The sequence below is a fragment of the Schistocerca nitens genome, chromosome 1, assembly GCF_023898315.1.
Source record: "Schistocerca nitens isolate TAMUIC-IGC-003100 chromosome 1, iqSchNite1.1, whole genome shotgun sequence".
NCBI lineage: Eukaryota > Metazoa > Arthropoda > Insecta > Orthoptera > Acrididae > Schistocerca > Schistocerca nitens.
In genome coordinates this window covers 186,356,438-186,373,781 of record NC_064614.1, presented here as the reverse complement: position 1 = coordinate 186,373,781, position 17,344 = coordinate 186,356,438, and the positions used below count along the sequence as shown (strand labels likewise).

Below are 17,344 nucleotides of genomic sequence, written 5' to 3'. Positions count from 1 at the left end.
GGACATGTTCTGAGGCATCAAGGGATCACCGATTTAGTACTGGAGGGCAGCATGGAGGGTAAAAATCGTAGAGGGAGACCAAGAGATGAATACACTAAGCATATTCAGAAGGATGTAGGCTGCAGTAGGTACTGGGAGTTGAAGAAGCTTGCACAGGATAGAGTAGCATGGAGGGCTGCATCAAACCAGTCTCAGGACTGAAGACCATAACAACAACAACAACAACAACAGATCTTTTTGAGAGTGCCATTAAAGATAAATGGCCATGAATCCAGTACATCAGGTGAGAATTTTATCAAAAATGCTTAAGACATATTAGAGTGCACAGTCAGTCAGTTTTCCCTCACTTTACTGAAATAGGGCCTACTGAAATAGGGCAGGAAGTACCCTCTGCAATGCACTTGAACAGTTTGCTCATTTGTGCATAGTATCTTGCAGAATATTTGAACAGGTGTAGCGATTGTGACTGGAATCATGCTGCTTCTGAATATGTTCAACATTACTCAGTTGTGAGTACAGCTTTTGGTATGACACTGAACAGAGGCATACTAAAACCAAAATGAACAACCAAAGTACAGCAGTAGTAAATTATACAGTGAAATGTTTGTTTACAAATTAAAAGTAAAACCAATTTGTTTGTTTCATGTGAGTTTCACCAGTACTAGTATTTCACTTACATAAAACATTTTAAAAATATGGGTTCGCCATAAATCACTCAGTAAGTCAGTTTTGTGGCCTCCCACAGCACTGTGTCCAATAAAGTACCACCTACTGCTACATATGAACCAGCCCTTCAGTTAATTCTTTTTTGATATTACCATGATGTTAATGAATAATAACCAAGTTTTTTTCTGTTCTTATATTGGTCTGTGAGCAGTACTTGGAATTTCATCTTCTTGTAAACTTACAGTTTGCTCAAGTGAATTTTCCTTTTGATAAAGCAACCATGGATAACACAGTTTTGGCTAATGCTGATTACGTAATGGTCTCCTTAATTTCCATAGTACAGACAAAAAAATGTGTTAATCAGTACAAAACACAATCAACATAATGGAGACCAGATCACTTTTGGAATTAAATATTTTGTTGTAAACCATGTCTTGTTGGTACCCAGACAGTAAGAGCTAAATGATGGCAGAGGAATGACCTGAAAGTAAAACTATACAATGTGAAGTATCCACTGCCACACCCTTCAGTGGATACATTGTATAGCTGTAGCTGTAGAATTGAGCTAGTGCACAATCAGCTATAGGGGATTCAAAAATGACAAAATCTTCAATGGTGGATGGATAGAAATAATAAAAAACAAACAAACAAAACACACACACACACACACACACACACACACACACACACACACACCACCACCACCACCACCACCACAGAAGAAGTTGTGCAACATAAACAAAAGTTGGTAGTAATACCATTATGAGGATGCAAATCAAGATTGCTTTAAATGCATGCTGTAACAGTTGTGAGCATTAGTTACCTTTGAGATTGGACATGGTGGTTGATGTTAGTCAAGAATGCCTTTAAGGTGACAAAGATGCCATTATCAACACTTCAATGAGTTTGAACAAGGTTGTGTAATAGAGCTATGAGAAGCTGAATGTTCCTGCTGCAGTACTGCAGAAAGACGTGGCAGGAAGGTTGCCACTGCACATGATTTATACAGACATGGAATATTCCAGACTATAAAAACATAAAATATTTCAAGAACCTTCCAGAAATGATAGATAATAATAATTAATTGCTGATGCTTGGCTTTGAACAGGCAACTTGCAGAACATGCCGGCCAGTAATGCTAACACTTACACCACAAAGCATGCACCACAGATCACAGCTGTATTTTATATCTCCTGATCAGATCTTTTTGAGAGTGTCATTAAAGGTAAATGGTCATGAATCCTTTACAGCAATGAAGGTCACAAAGGTGATAAGTTTATCAAAAACGCTAGGAGAGCGTCAGCCACTAACATCGTAAAAATACAAGATGAACTGATAATATTTAGGTACTACTTCCATTGTACATCAAACATAGGAATGACTTTTTCCAAAGCTGTTTCACAGAGGAAGACTGCACTGTAGTTCCTTCTCTAGATTGTCACACAGATGACAAAATGGTAGATATCAAAATAGACGACAGAGGGATAGAGAAACAATCAAAATTACTCAAAAGAGGAAAGGCCGCTGGACCTGATGGGATACCAGTTCGATTTTACACAGAGTACGCGAAGGAACTTGCCCCCCTTCTTGCAGCGGTGTACCGTAGGTCCCTATAAGAGTGTAGCATTCCAAAGGATTGGAAAAGGGCGCAGATCATCCCCGTTTTCAAGAAGGGACGTCGAACAGATGTGCAGAACTATAGACCTATATCTCTAATGTCTATCAGTTGTAGAATTTTAGAACACGTATTATGTTTGAGTATAATGACTTTTGGGGAGATTAGAAATCTACTCTGTAGGAATCAGCATGGGTTTCGAAAAAGACGATCGTGTGAAACCCAGCTCGCGCTATTCGTCCACGAGACTCAGAGGGCAATAGACACAGGGTCCCAGGTAGATGCCATGTTTCTTGACTTCCGCAAGGCGTTCGATACAGTTCCCCACAGTCATTTAATAAACAAAGTAAGAGCATATAGACTATCAGACCAATTGTGTGATTGGATTGAAGAGTTCCTAGATAACAGAACACAGCATGTCATTCTCAATGGAGAGAAGTCTTCTGAAGTAAGAGTGATTTCAGGTGTGCTGCAGGAGAGTGTCGTAGGACCGTTTCCATTCACAATACACATAAATGACTTTGTGGATGACATCGGAAGTTCACTGAGGCTTTTTGCGGATGATGCTGTGGTATATCGAGAGGTTGTAACAATAGAAAATTGTACTGAAATGCAGGAGGATCTGCAGCGAATTGATGCATGGTGTAGGGAATGGCAATTGAATCTCAATGTAGACAAGTGTAATGTGCTGCGAATACATAGAAAGAAAGATCCCTTATCATTTAGCTACAATATAGCAGGTCAGCAACTGGAAGCAGTTAATTCCATAAATTATCTGGGAGTATGCATTAGGAGTGATTTAAAATGGAATGATCATATAAAGTTGATCGTCGGTAAAGCAGATGCCAGACTGAGATTCATTGGAAGAATCCTAAGGAAATGCAGTCCGAAAACAGAGGAAGTAGGTTACAGTACACTTGTTTGCCCACTGCTTGAATACTGCTCAGCAGTGTGGGAGCCGAACCAGATAGGGTTGATAGAAGAGATAGAGAAGATCCAACGGAGAGCAGCGCACTTCGTTACAGGATCATTTAGCAATCGCAAAAGTGTTACGGAGATGATAGATAAACTCCAGTGGAAGATTCTGCAGGAGAGACGCTCAGTAGCTCGGTACGGGCTTTTGTTGAAGTTTCAAGAACATACCTTCACCGAGTAGTCAAGCAGTATATTGCTCCCTCCTACGTATATCTCGCGAAGAGACCATGAGGATAAAATCAGAGAGATTAGAGCCCGCACAGAGGCATAGCGACAATCCTTCTTTCCACGAACAATACGAGACTGGAATAGAAGGGAGAACCGATAGAGGTACTCAAGGCACCCTCCACCACACACTGTCAGGTGGCTTGCAGAGTAGGGATGTAGATGTAGATGTAGATAGGAACAATGAAAAAAAAAAAAAAAATTGAATGGTGGTCACGAGAATGTACGGTTGCAAAAATACCAGGCTCAGGCCAGCCAGGTGGCAAAACTGAGAGGGAAGATAGGCATACAGCTCTTGTGCATCATACTGCATCTGTAGCAGCAATCTGAGCAGCAGTTGGCACCATGGTGAAAGAACAAACTGATACAAATCAGATACTTCAAGGGCAGCTCTGAGCTGGATGCAAGTAGCATGCATTCCATTGACCCCATACTACTGCCACCTGTGACTTCACTGGTATCCAATGGGGAGGGCAGTGTAGAGGTCTGCTGTGTTTTCTGATGAAAGCTGGTTCTGCCTTAGTGCCAGTGATGTCTGTGTGTTGGTTGGGAGGAGGCCAGTTGAGAACCTGTCTGTGTGCTAGACACACTGTACCTACACTTGGAATTATGGGCGGGGGCGCAATTTCATATGGCGGCATGAGTACTCTCGTGGTTATCCCACCGCATCCTGACTGCAAAATTGTGCATCAATCTGATGATTCGACCTGTTGTGCTGCCAATCCTGAACAGCATTCCAGGGGTGTTTTCTAACAGGATATTACTCAGCCACATACTGCTGCTGTAGCCTAACATGCTCTACAGAGTTTCGGCATGTTACCTTGGCCTGCTCAATCTCCAGATTTCTCTCCGATCAAGCACATATTGGACATCATCAGATGACAACTCTATAGTGTTATCCACAAATAGCATTAACCATCCCTGTATTGACCAATAAAGTGCAACAGGTATGGCACTCCATCCCATAAACTAACAACCAACACCAGTACAACACAACAGACGCATGTCTGCATGCTTGCATTCAACATTCTGGTGGTTATACCAGTTATTAATGTATCAGAATTTCACATTTGCAATGACTTACCTCAAGTTTACATAAACCTGTGATCTTTCAATGTTCATCACTTAAATGTGTTACCTAGATAAATGTATTCTTGAAATTTCATTACTGTACATTAATTATTCTTTAGTGTTGAATTTTTTTCGTAAGTGTATAATCAAATGTGATATCAAGCTGTTATTCTGGAGTAAGAAGTTAAGAGCCAAGCAAATGTTTGTTGTGTGCTATGGGTATAAAAGATAAACAAGATGGAGCAGGGATGAACACAATCTGAACATGTGCAAATTTCAAAGTTTTCAAAATTAGAAAATTTACATTCTGTGTAGTTTGTAAAATAGTTGAAGATGTTCTTCAGAACAATGAGATACCTGGAGAAACATTAGAGATACTTTTAACAGGCCAGAAAGTGAAGTATTAACCTTTTCATCAATGGGAGCAGGCGCAACTTCTTCAAAATGGAAAATTTATTAAAATGCTTCTGAAACTTCATTGATCAGGTAGCAAGCAAGCCACCAATTTCAGGGCTGAAAGTTTTTACAAGTGGTCTGAAAGCTACTGCAACTTATTTCAACAGTTCTGTTAAATGTATTTTTACCATGACATTCTACTCTGAGCAGTGGATCTGCTGTCAATAGTACTAACAGAATTTCCATATACTAATCCAGAAAAATAACTGTACACAGGGGCAAGCTAGAAGATATATTGCTCATTTTGGACCAGTTATGTACCTTGGCCAATTAAGCATCAGTCCACAAAGAGAAGTGTATGGAAGGGTGGCTATAATGAAAAAAGAATGCAGATTTAAACAGTCGATTCCACACAACAAGAAAAAGGTTCAAATGGCTCTGAACACTATGGGACTTAACTTCTGAGGTCATCAGTCCCCTAGAACTTAGAACTACTTAAACCTAACTAACCTAAGGACACCACACACATCCATGCCCGAGGCAGGATTCGAACCTGCGACCATAGTGGTCGCGCGGTTCCATACTGTAGCGCCTAGAACCCTCGGCCACCCCAGCCGGCTCCACACAACAAAGGGAGACACTGAGGCAATAATTCACTGGGGTTAGATGGTAGATTTGGCCAGATCAGAGGCCTAACCTGATCTGAAAAGAGCAAAACAGCAGGAGACATACAGAAAGAAAGAACAAAAGATGATTTGTATAAAAATGAGGGATGCAGAGAGAGAGAGAGAGAGAGAGAGAGAGAGAGAGAGAGAGAGAGAGAGAGATTTAAGGAAAAACCATAAATATAATCTGCTTTCAAATGATGTATTAGTAAATGATAGTCGATCAGGATATAAAATAATAAAAAGAAATTATAGTCTACCTGAACTGCCAATAAAGAAAAAGAGAATTTCAGAAGTGATATTAGCCTGTAATGTTACAGTAAAAAGACAAGAACTCAGGTTTATGCACTAAGATGATTGTAGGAATGAAGGCTGCTGAGCCACATAGTACACTCCTGGAAATTGAAATAAGAACACCGTGAATTCATTGTCCCAGGAAGGGGAAACTTTATTGACACATTCCTGGGGTCAGATACATCACATGATCACACTGACAGAACCACAGGCACATAGACACAGGCAACAGAGCATGCACAATGTCGGCACTAGTACAGTGTATATCCACCTTTCGCAGCAATGCAGGCTGCTATTCTCCCATGGAGACGATCGTAGAGATGCTGGATGTAGTCCTGTGGAACGGCTTGCCATGCCATTTCCACCTGGCGCCTCAGTTGGACCAGCGTTCGTGCTGGACGTGCAGACCGCGTGAGACGACGCTTCATCCAGTCCCAAACATGCTCAATGGGGGACAGATCCGGAGATCTTGCTGGCCAGGGTAGTTGACTTACACCTTCTAGAGCACGTTGGGTGGCACGGGATACATGCGGACGTGCATTGTCCTGTTGGAACAGCAAGTTCCCTTGCCGCTCTAGGAATGGTAGAACGATGGGTTCGATGACGGTTTGGATGTACCGTGCACTATTCAGTGTCCCCTCGACGATCACCAGTGGTGTACGGCCAGTGTAGGAGATCGCTCCCCACACCATGATGCCGGGTGTTGGCCCTGTGTGCCTCGGTCGTATGCAGTCCTGATTGTAGCGCTCACCTGCACGGCGCCAAACACGCATACGACCATCATTGGCACCAAGGCAGAAGCGACTCTCATCGCTGAAGACGACACGTCTCCATTCGTCCCTCCATTCACGCCTGTCGCGACACCACTGGAGGCGGGCTGCACGATGTTGGGGCGTGAGCGGAAGACGGCCTAACGGTGTGCGGGACCGTAGCCCAGCTTCATGGAGACGGTTGCGAATGGTCCTCGCCGATACCCCAGGAGCAACAGTGTCCCTAATTTGCTGGGAAGTGGCGGTGCGGTCCCCTACGGCACTGCGTAGGATCCTACGGTCTTGGCGTGCAACCGTGCGTCGCTGCGGTCCGGTCCCAGGTCGACGGGCACGTGAACCTTCCGCTGACCACTGGCGACAACATCGATGTACTGTGGAGACCTCACGCCCCACGTGTTGAGCAATTCGGCGGAACGTCCACCCGGCCTCCCGCATGCCCACTATACGCCCTCGCTCAAAGTCCGTCAACTGCACATATGGTTCACGTCCACGCTGTCGCGGCATGCTACCAGTGTTAAAGACTGCGATGGAGCTCCGTATGCCACGGCAAACTGGCTGACACTGACGGCGGCGGTGCACAAATGCTGCACAGCTAGCGCCATTCGACGGCCAACACCGCGGTTCCTGGTGTGTCCGCTGTGCCGTGCGTGTGATCATTGCTTGTACAGCCCTCTCGCAGTGTCCGGAGCAAGTATGGTGGGTCTGACACACCGGTGTCAACGTGTTCTTTTTTCCATTTCCAGGAGTGTATTTCAAAGAAGAAATGATGTAGATGCTAGAAGGACAAGATATTCATCATGTTATGGTTTACAGCAGCTTAAGAAAAAGTTGATAGAACCAAAGTAAAGTGGATGACAATTTTGTCAAAATGGCAGTGAAATATCCAATTAATCAGGTTGGCAGGGACAGTGGACAGAGTTGCATAACGGAAAGCAAGAAGGTAAAATTATAAGGCAATTAATGAAAAGATTAAAACACTCCAAGAGGTAGAAGGTGGTGACAGAAGCAAGCTGAAAGAATATTCTTACTCTCGTGGGGTGTGTTTATTGGACAAATAGGACCAATGAAAGGCAAGAATATGGTTTCAGTACCATACAACATGTGCCATTCAGACTAGTTATGCCCTCTTTGTAAAAAGAGGAGCCACAGAATAAGAATTTACAAGGGCACTGAAATGGAATTTTATTTGGTGTCTACAGGTCAAATATAGTATTTTTGTTTGTTTGTTGTCACCAAGATAAATGGTGCAGTAAAAAAAAATGAAGCTGCAAAATGATGTGCCAGGAAAGCTCAAGAAATTGCAGGTATTCACATTTTAGTTCTCAATTTTCATATGATGAGCAATTTATTTAATTTATCAGATTCCATAGAACCATTCAGTCCAAGCTACCTGGTCATAGAAAAATTCAGTACCTACTCCTAGTTACAAAATTCTGATTATAATCTTTTAAAAAAATAAAGAATTAACAAAACATGAAAAATCATGAGAGAGTACACAAATATACAACACATACAGAGAAAATTTCTCAACTACTGTGAGGAAAACTACTTTACAGAATAGGAGTATGCCATAGGAAACCTTTCAACCTAGATTTTAAAACTTGAGGTTTATCACCCATTTTTCAGTTTTGCTAGAAGACTGATGAAAATGAAAGCTGCTGAATAGTGTATACCTTTCTGTACAGTGCTAAGGGAAATGTTATCCAAGTGCAAATTGCTCTTCCACCTAGTGTTCAGTGACTGGGTATTCCAGTTTCTTCTGAAAGAGTCAATACTGTCGACAAGAAATCCTATGATGGAGTACATTACACAGTTAGAATTCTGAGACACTTGAGCAACAACTAACATGAACTTCATGAACTGATACCACATGTCTGTCTATTGCCCTTTTCTGGGCTAAGATTAATCTTGATGAGTGCATAGAGCTGATTCAGAATGAGATATCATTGGAGATAATAGAGTGAAAGTAAGTAAAACAACAATGCTTTTGTGTTTCAGATTCAGGGATGGTGGACATTATTCTTACTGTAAAGACAGTAACATTCAGTATGAACATAAAATCTTGAATGAGATACTTTTAAGAAAACTTTCCATCCATCCTCTGTTCTAAGAATTTAAAATGGCTGGCTTCATGACTGTTTGGCCATATTGGGACAATAAAATTTAACTTTCACAAGAATCCTGTATCATAAACTGTACTTATTGTGTTTTGTTGCTGTTCAGCATTAATCTGTTCTCTGAAGGCCACTTGCTGATGTCAATGACTATTCAATTAGCTGGATCATTTACAGTACACTCCATGTCTTTCACAATAACACTTGTAATATACTTGGATAAAAAAAAGATCTAATCATCAAGCATCAGCATGAAGAAACACAAATAAAGGTTATAGAAATGTGCAAGCTTTCAGAGCCAGTGGCTCCTTCTTCTGGCAGAAATGTTGAAGGGGAAGCAAAAGCACTGATGAGATTTAGGAAATAGAATTTTCCCTTTCCTTCATCCCTTTCCCTTCACCTTCCCCTTCCCCTTCAACGCTTCTGCCAGGAGGAGGAGCCACTTACTCTGAAATCATACACATTTCTTTAACTTTTATATATGTTTCCTCCTGCCACTTCATGGTGAGTAGATATTTTTATCTATCCAATTATGTTTTCAAAAACTGATTATTTTTGTTGATGATAATGCTTGTCTCACTTGCAAAGAGAAAATTAGTGCTGGAGATGAAGTTTTCATACTGACCACTTAGGTAATCTGAAATTTGTTACTTGTCTCTCCCGCTAACCAGAAGGATTTTCCTGCCTTCCTTTCTATTCCTATTTACAGCCATATTCAGTGATGTGATAATGGTCTTATGATCACTGATTCCCTGTTCTGTGCTAAGTCAAAAATGTTGGTTCTGTTTATCATCAGCAAGTCTTCATGGGTTGGTTCTCTGATTAACTGCTCAAGGTAATTTTTGAATAAAGCACTAAGAACAATTTCACATGATTCTCTGTCTCTAACTACATGTCCTAACTACTTGTGTCTCCCAGTCTGGTAATTTAAAATCTCCACCTAAAATTATAATCTGACCAGGAAATTTATGCAGAATATTCTCCAAGTTTTCCCTCAATTGTTCGCCACTACTGCTGCTGCCAAAATATCTCAAGTATCAAGCAAATAAAGGCAGAATCATTAAATAACAAAAAGCTTATAGGATTACACAGAACAGACATAAAGGGCATTCAGTAAGTAATGTAACACTTTTTTCTGAAAGCAGGTTTGTTTTATTCAGGATTCTAATACGCCATATTATTCCCCACACTACTGGCTATGAAACCCTATTTTTAAACATAATCTCCATTCAATGCAATGACCTCATGCTATCTTACTGGTAGAGCTTGTATGCCCACAGGGTACCACTCTAGTGGTCAATGTCAGATCCAGTTTCTTGCTGCATCAATAATCTCTCCATCATCCACATACTGCTTCCTGCAGAGTGCATCCTTCATTGACCCAAACAGTTGAAAGTTGGAAGGTGCGAGATCCTTGCTGCAGGAAGGATGAGGAAGAGGTTTACATGATGAAATGATGACAGATGCCTCGTCCAATGACTCACCATGCATTTGTTCACTGATAGGTCTCTGTAGACATTCTGCAAGTGCTTATGAATATCTGTGATGCTCTGTTTTCCACCACAAGAAACTCAATTACAGCTCCTTCACTTGGAATGCACCTCTGTTACAGACACTATTTTGAAGGCTACATACAGTGCTGCAACCCATTGGAAATTCATGAAACCCTAGGAACTTATGCTGGAATATTTCATGGTGTCCCATAACAAATTCCATATTTTTTCAACTGAAACTGGCTGAGAAAAAAAAAGTGTTGCATGACTTTCTGAAAGCCCTTTGTACAATAAAAAATCAATATCTCATAAAGCAAAATTAAAACATTATGTAACAGTAGTCAAACTCGAAGCATTATACACATCACAGACTGTAATCATTAACTAGAAGATTTGGCAAAAGAAGAAAGCAACATACTAAGGAAAATTTTTAGTCTGGTTTGTGTTGAGACATTTTTGTGCTCCCAAGATGCCAGGCCTGTCCTTTACTCTCCCAGCAATTGACAAGCGATTCACATTGACTATATGTCACATCCACAAACCACCAAGAAGATAATGTACATAATTTTCTGATATTTTGGCAGAAAATTTGTACAAATAAAGATAGAATTACAATAACATTTGAAAATATTTATTTAAGAGAAATTTAGTTATTATTCAGTTAATAGAGAAATGAGAGTATGACTAAATAGTAAATTGAAAGAAACTCACCAAGACTACTGACAACAAACACAAGAGTAGCTGTTTTTAAGTCAGGATACCGTTCAATTTTTGGAAAGTAATAATTTGGTGTATGAGAATACCAATGACGATCCTGATGAGGTTCTGTCTTCCAATCTGGAAAGTTTAACAATGAGAAATTCAGTTTTAAAAATTATGAAAACAAATGAAGCGTGTTATATTTGCAAGCATTACTTATATACCTTGATAACAGGTTGCAGGTTCATCACTGTTGTCACCACAGTGGTCAAAACCATCACAGTATAACTGTGAAGGTATACACCGATGATTCTGACAAAGTGTATCAGAACCACTGAAACAATCTGAGCAGTAAAAATATTATTACACTCAAATATACTTTTGTAGTTTATAACTGAAACTAAGCCATAGTGTAACATTTTTATAGTAAATAAAGGCAGCTAATTTTCATTCATTTAGGTGGGTGAAAGTTTTTTTACTAATATTTTTAAGCAGAATGCATCACCAAAATACCTGCCTGGATAGCCACATGTGTTAGTATGTCACTTCCAGGATTCAAGCAGATGCTCCAGCCTGGGATCGAATCTGCAGAGCAGTTAGCAATGAGGGGTGGTGCACCAGCCAGCCTAGCTGTGGTTTGTAAGTGGTTTCCCATATCTGACTAGGTCAATACTGGGCTGGTACCAAAGTCCCACATCATTTACATGATTTGAAAACATTTAGAAAATGTTCCCATACTTTCTAATGGATAACATTTCATACAAATGCTTGGGGTACACATATTCTGTCCCAAGGGTATGAGGTAGTGACAGAAAGGGTGTCTAGGCATCCCTTAAATTAACCTTGACAATACATTTGGCTTGTTTGCACCCCTAAGCCACACTTTCTCTCACAGCCAATGTGAGCATTAAACTTGACTGTAGTGATTTATTCAGTGAATTTTTATTCCGCAAGCATAAAGCACGTATATATGTGTATTGCAACAGTTGATTTGATCTGGCAACAATGCAATGCCCATCCATGAATCACCATCATTTGTAAATCACACTATAACACATATTGTTTGAGTCACTGTTATTTAAAATTTACCATATATTCTAAAATACATAGTCCATCCTGCAGGACAAGTGACTGCAGTGAAATAAAATACAAGATTTTTTAATTTTTAGTTTAAATGTGACTTTTTGTTCAAAATAGGCTCCCTGTTAGTCAATATACAACTGGAAGTATTAGAAAAATTGTGGGAAACAGTTCAGATACTTTGTACTATGGTTTTAGCCTTCAGGATATCAGAAATTGTGTGAAAATGCTTTACTTCCACATCCAATTTCAGTTTTCAAAATAAGCGGAAGCTGCACAGAAGCAAATTAGGAGGGTGTTCAAGTATTGTGGTACATTTTTGAGCCAAGAAATCATATACGATCTTGCTTTTGTGCACTGGTGCATTGTGCAACAAACACCTTGTAGCTTGATTCTGGTATTCAGATAAAACCCAAACAATCCTCACCCATAAACGATTTAAAACACCACATTAGTAATGTACAGATCCAATTTGACCTTCTGGAACAAATTTATTATGGATAATTCTTTTTTAATCAAAGTAAACAGTGAGTGGTGCCTTGGTACAGGTTTTCCACATGTAAACTTTTTGTGGTCTCAAAGATTCTGGATGTTTCCTTTCCAAACTTTGGCACTTTGTAAGTCACTCTTATTGAAAATGCCATGTTTCATTGGGTCCTCAGAGAGTGAGTGCGGCACAAAGGGACAAAAGGTCTTCTCTTTGCCAAAATGTTTGGTAAGAATGCAATGCAAAGTTGTTTTAGGATTTCCTGTGACCAGTTCAAGTAACCTGTTAGATTCACAATGATTATTTCAAAGAATTTCTGCCACTTTTTGAACATTTTCTTTGGCTTGAACTGTCACCAAGGCTCGTAGATGTGGGCTATCTTCAATGATTTCTCTCCAGGCACAAAGCCTTTCCTACCACTTAAAAAAATCTTTACAACACATTCTTCACTATCATAACCAGTGTGTATCATTTCAAAAGTGCTTGTGGCAGTTTTACCCAATTTAAAACAAAACTTGATTTTTGTACATTTCTCCTTAGCTCCTTTCACGACTGAAGTTCAAAACATACTGTTTTTTAAAGTTTTAGTTATTATGAGCAGCCTGTGGTGCTAAATGTAAAATGGAAGGTATCAAAATACCATGCTAGTTAATTCATGTGTCCATTCACAGTTGGCAATAGTAGCTATGTGAAAACAAAATCAGTCACCTTTCCTGTAGGATAGACTGTGTATTTTTTAGATTAGTCTTTTGAGCTGCCACAGCTACTTCACAAAAATATTAGATGTTGTTAAATGGAAATATGTTGTTGTTGTGGTCTTCAGTCCAGAGACTGGTTTGATGCTGCTCTCCAAGCTACTCTATCCTGTGCAAGCTGCTTCATCTCCCAGTACCTACTGCAACCTACATCCTTTTGAATCTGCTTGGTGTATTCATCTCTTGGTCTCCCTCTACGATTTTTACCCTCCACACTGCCCTCCAATACTAAACTGGTGATCCCTTGATGCCACAGAACATGTCCTACCACGCGATCCCTTCTTCTAGTCAAGTTGTGCCACAAACTTCTCTTCTCCCCAACCCTATTCAATACTTCCTCATTAGTTATGTGATCTACCCATCTAATCTTCAGCATTCTTCTGTAGCACCACATTTCGAAAGCTTCTATTCTCTTCTTGTCCAAACTAGTTATTGTCCTCTCACTTCCATACGTGGCTACACTCCATACAAATACTTTCAGAAACGATTTCCTGACACTTAAATCTATACTCGATGTTAACAAATTTCTCTTCTTCAGAAACGCTTTCCTTGCCATTGCCAGTCTACATTTTATATCCTCTCTACTTTGACCATCATCAGTTATTTTGCTCCCCAGATAGCAAAACTCCTTTACTACTTTAAGTGTCTCATTTCCTAATCTAACTTCCTCAGCATCACCCGACTTAATTCGACTACATTCCATTATCCTCGTTTTGCTTTTGTTGATGTTCATCTTGTATCCTCCTTTCAAGACACTGTCAATTCCATTCAACTGCTCTTCCAAGTCCTTTGCTGTCTCTGACAGAATTACAATGTCATCGGCGAACCTCAACGTTTTTATTTATTCTCCATGGACTTTAATACCTACTCCGAATTTTTCTTTTGTTTCCTTTACTGCTTGCTCAATATACAGATTGAATAACATTGGGGAGAGGCTTCAACCCCGTCTCAATCCCTTCCCAACCACTGCTTCCCTTTCATGTCCCTCGACTCTTATAACTGCCATCTGGTTTCTGTACAAATTGTAAATAGCCTTTCACTCCCTGTATTTTACCCTTGCCACCTTCAGAATTTGAAAGAGAGTATTCCAGTCAACATTGTCAAAAGCTTTCTCTAAGTCTACAAATGCTAGAAATGTAGGTTTGTCTTTTCTTAATCTAGCTTCTAAGATAAGTTGTAGGGTCAGTATTGCCTCACGTGTTCCGATATTTCTACAGAATCCAAACTGATCGTCCGCGAGGACGGCTTCTACTAGTTTTTCCATTCGTCTGTAAAGAATTCGTGTTAGTATTTTGCAGCTATGATTTATTAAACTGATAGTTCGGTAATTTTCACATCTGTCAACACCTGCTTTCTTTGGGATTGGAATTATTATATTCTTCTTGAAGTCTGAGGGTATTTCGCCTGTCTCATACATCTTGCTCACCAGATGGTAGAGTTTTGTCAGGACTGGCTCTCCCAAGGCTGTCAGTAGTTCAAACAGAATGTTGTCTACTCCCGGGGATTTGTTTCGACTCAGGTCTTTCAGTGCTCTGTCAAACTCTTCACGGAGTATCATATCTCCCATTTCATATTCATCTACATCCTCTTCCATTTCCAAAATATTGTCCTCAAGTACATCGCCCTTGTATAGACCCTCTATATACTCTTTCCACCTTTCTGCTTTCCCTTCTTTGCTTAGAACTGGGTTTCCATCTGAGCTCTTGATATTCTTACAAGTGGTTCTCTTTTCTCAAAAGGTCTCTTTAATTTTCCTGTAGGCAGTATCTATCTTACCCCCAGTGAGATAAGCCTCTACATCCTTACATTTGTCCTCTAGCCATCCCTGCTTAGCCAATTTGCACTTCCTGTCGATCTCATTTTTGAGACGTTTGTATTCCTTTTTGCCTGCTTCATTTACTGCATTTTTATATTTTCTCCTTTCATCAATTAAATTCAGTATTTCTTCTGTTACCCAAGGATGTCTACTAGCCCTAGTCTTTTTACCTACTTGATCCTCTGCTGCCTTCACTACTTCATCCCTCAAAGCTACCCATTCTTCTTCTACTGTATTTCTTTCCCCCATTCATGGAAATATATGTTGCAAAAAGTCTTTATTGTTGATCTATTACTTCAGAATTAATCTTCATTACTGGTGAGACAGTATCTCTACTAGGATAAATCCTTGGGTTCTTATGGAATAGTACTCACATCTATGTATACTGTTCCTATTTCTTCATTTATAATCACAGAATAGGGCAAGTCACATAAATGTGATATGTGATATAGGACAGATGTTAGAAGCATCCCCTAGCTGCCTTCTTGCTGTGAAATTTGGAAATAAATGTAGCTTGACAATGTGGAAGAGAGTCTATGTGAAAGAGTGTATCCAAAAGACCAAAGAAAAATAGTAAAAACCTACAAACACTCAGGAAGCCCTGATACTTATGGCACATCCTGTACGACATCAAAAACTGTAATATGTGAAATTGAGATTGCTGAACCACTGACAGTAGTAATAAGTAAATGCTTCCAAGCTGGAGAATTTATAAACTTCCTGAAAATAGCATGCAGGGTATCAATTTACCAGAAAGGTAATTCACATGAATTGTCAACCTAAACGCCTATATCTATAACACCAGTGCTGGTTAAGCTGATGGAATCCATAATGAAAGATTAGCTATTAAGTTATTTTGAAGCTAATAACCTCTTTTATGATACACAGATAGGTTTTCAGAAAGGCACATAATTGACAACAGTGGTACTCAACGTATTTCCAAAACCCTTTCTTTATGATAAGTAGAGTCTGTCTATAGAAGGTATTCATTTTAATTTGGTCATTTGGCTGCTCCTAAGATTCTGTGTTAATAACAATGACATCTCACTGTTCAACTAGACTTCTCGATTTAAAGAAATTCATTTACATAATGTGATGCATTAATATTGATACATATTAGCAAAAGTTTTTCAACATCCTGATATATCATGTAGGTGTGTTGCTATTGTGACTGTTCCTGTACTGATTGGAAGGACACCCCTAACATCATTTGTAAACATACACACAGTGAACATGAGCACTACATGTGGGTAGAACGTCACACCCAAATGGACTGCTGCACTTTAATTGAAAGTAAAGCACCACATAAAACTGTTATGAGATGATTGCATGATGAGATCTCCATTCCTGATGATCATGTTGAGTACCCAAGTCATACAACACAACACCATGGACTCTGTTACATATGAGCAAGAAATCATGAAAAGTGGGCACCCCAGTATTGGTACTGAGTGTTGTTTATGGATAAAACATGGATCACAGACAATGTGTTTGAAGACAATCTAGTAATATCAGAATGTGTCCCACATGTGCAACAAGATGTTGGTAGAGTGATGTTCTTGGGTGGCATTACATGGGGCCACTGTACATCTATTGTGGTTGTTGAGGACAATCTCACAGCACTTCACTACAGGGACAAGATCTGCAGTGAATAGTGGGACCATATCACCAACATTTTGGTGATAATTTCATCTTAATGGATAACAACTCATGTGATCATTGTACTGGTCTCATGAACATGTTCCTTCAGCATGCTAGGGTTGCCAGAATGGAGTGACGTGCCAGATCGTCAGACATGAACGCAGTTGAACATGTGCAGGATTGATTGAAATGAGCAGTTTTTGGATGTCAACAATGATCATGTATTTTGTGTTGACTTGCACAGAATCAGCAATTTGGACCAGGGCCAGCTTGAGGATTTCATTGATGGTGTGCTACAACAGATTCAAGCCTGCATCTGAGCAAGGGGATGTTTAATGAGATACTGATGTTGCTCAGGAGTGGTGTGAAAAACCCATTATAGGAAACAGACAACTTTGTCATTACACAAATATTTGTTTTCTTGATTTGGTGGTCTAGACACATTGCAAATAAATATATACAAATGCCCCATTGCCAATTTTGTTTTCTGGGTCATGAATTACAAAATAAAAAGTTGATGCAATACTTCTGTTGATGTGTGTACTATGTGTACATCAACGATTGCTTTCAGCATTTCTTTCT

The 17,344-nt window shown here is 39.8% G+C and overlaps 1 protein-coding gene across 5 annotated transcripts in view; it reads right to left on the bottom strand.

Annotated features, from left to right (window-relative positions):
* Window positions 1-17,344, bottom strand: part of LOC126244977 (uncharacterized) — a 118,298-nt gene that overhangs the window by 26,186 nt on the left and 74,768 nt on the right. For all 5 annotated transcript variants that reach the window (XM_049948283.1, XM_049948284.1, XM_049948280.1 and 2 more), the window contains exons 9-10: window positions 11,208-11,327; window positions 10,996-11,121 (exon numbers count right to left, since the gene is read on the bottom strand). In XM_049948283.1, coding sequence (XP_049804240.1) covers window positions 10,996-11,121; window positions 11,208-11,327 — 246 coding nt within the window. The remainder of the gene's footprint in view (window positions 1-10,995; window positions 11,122-11,207; window positions 11,328-17,344) is intronic.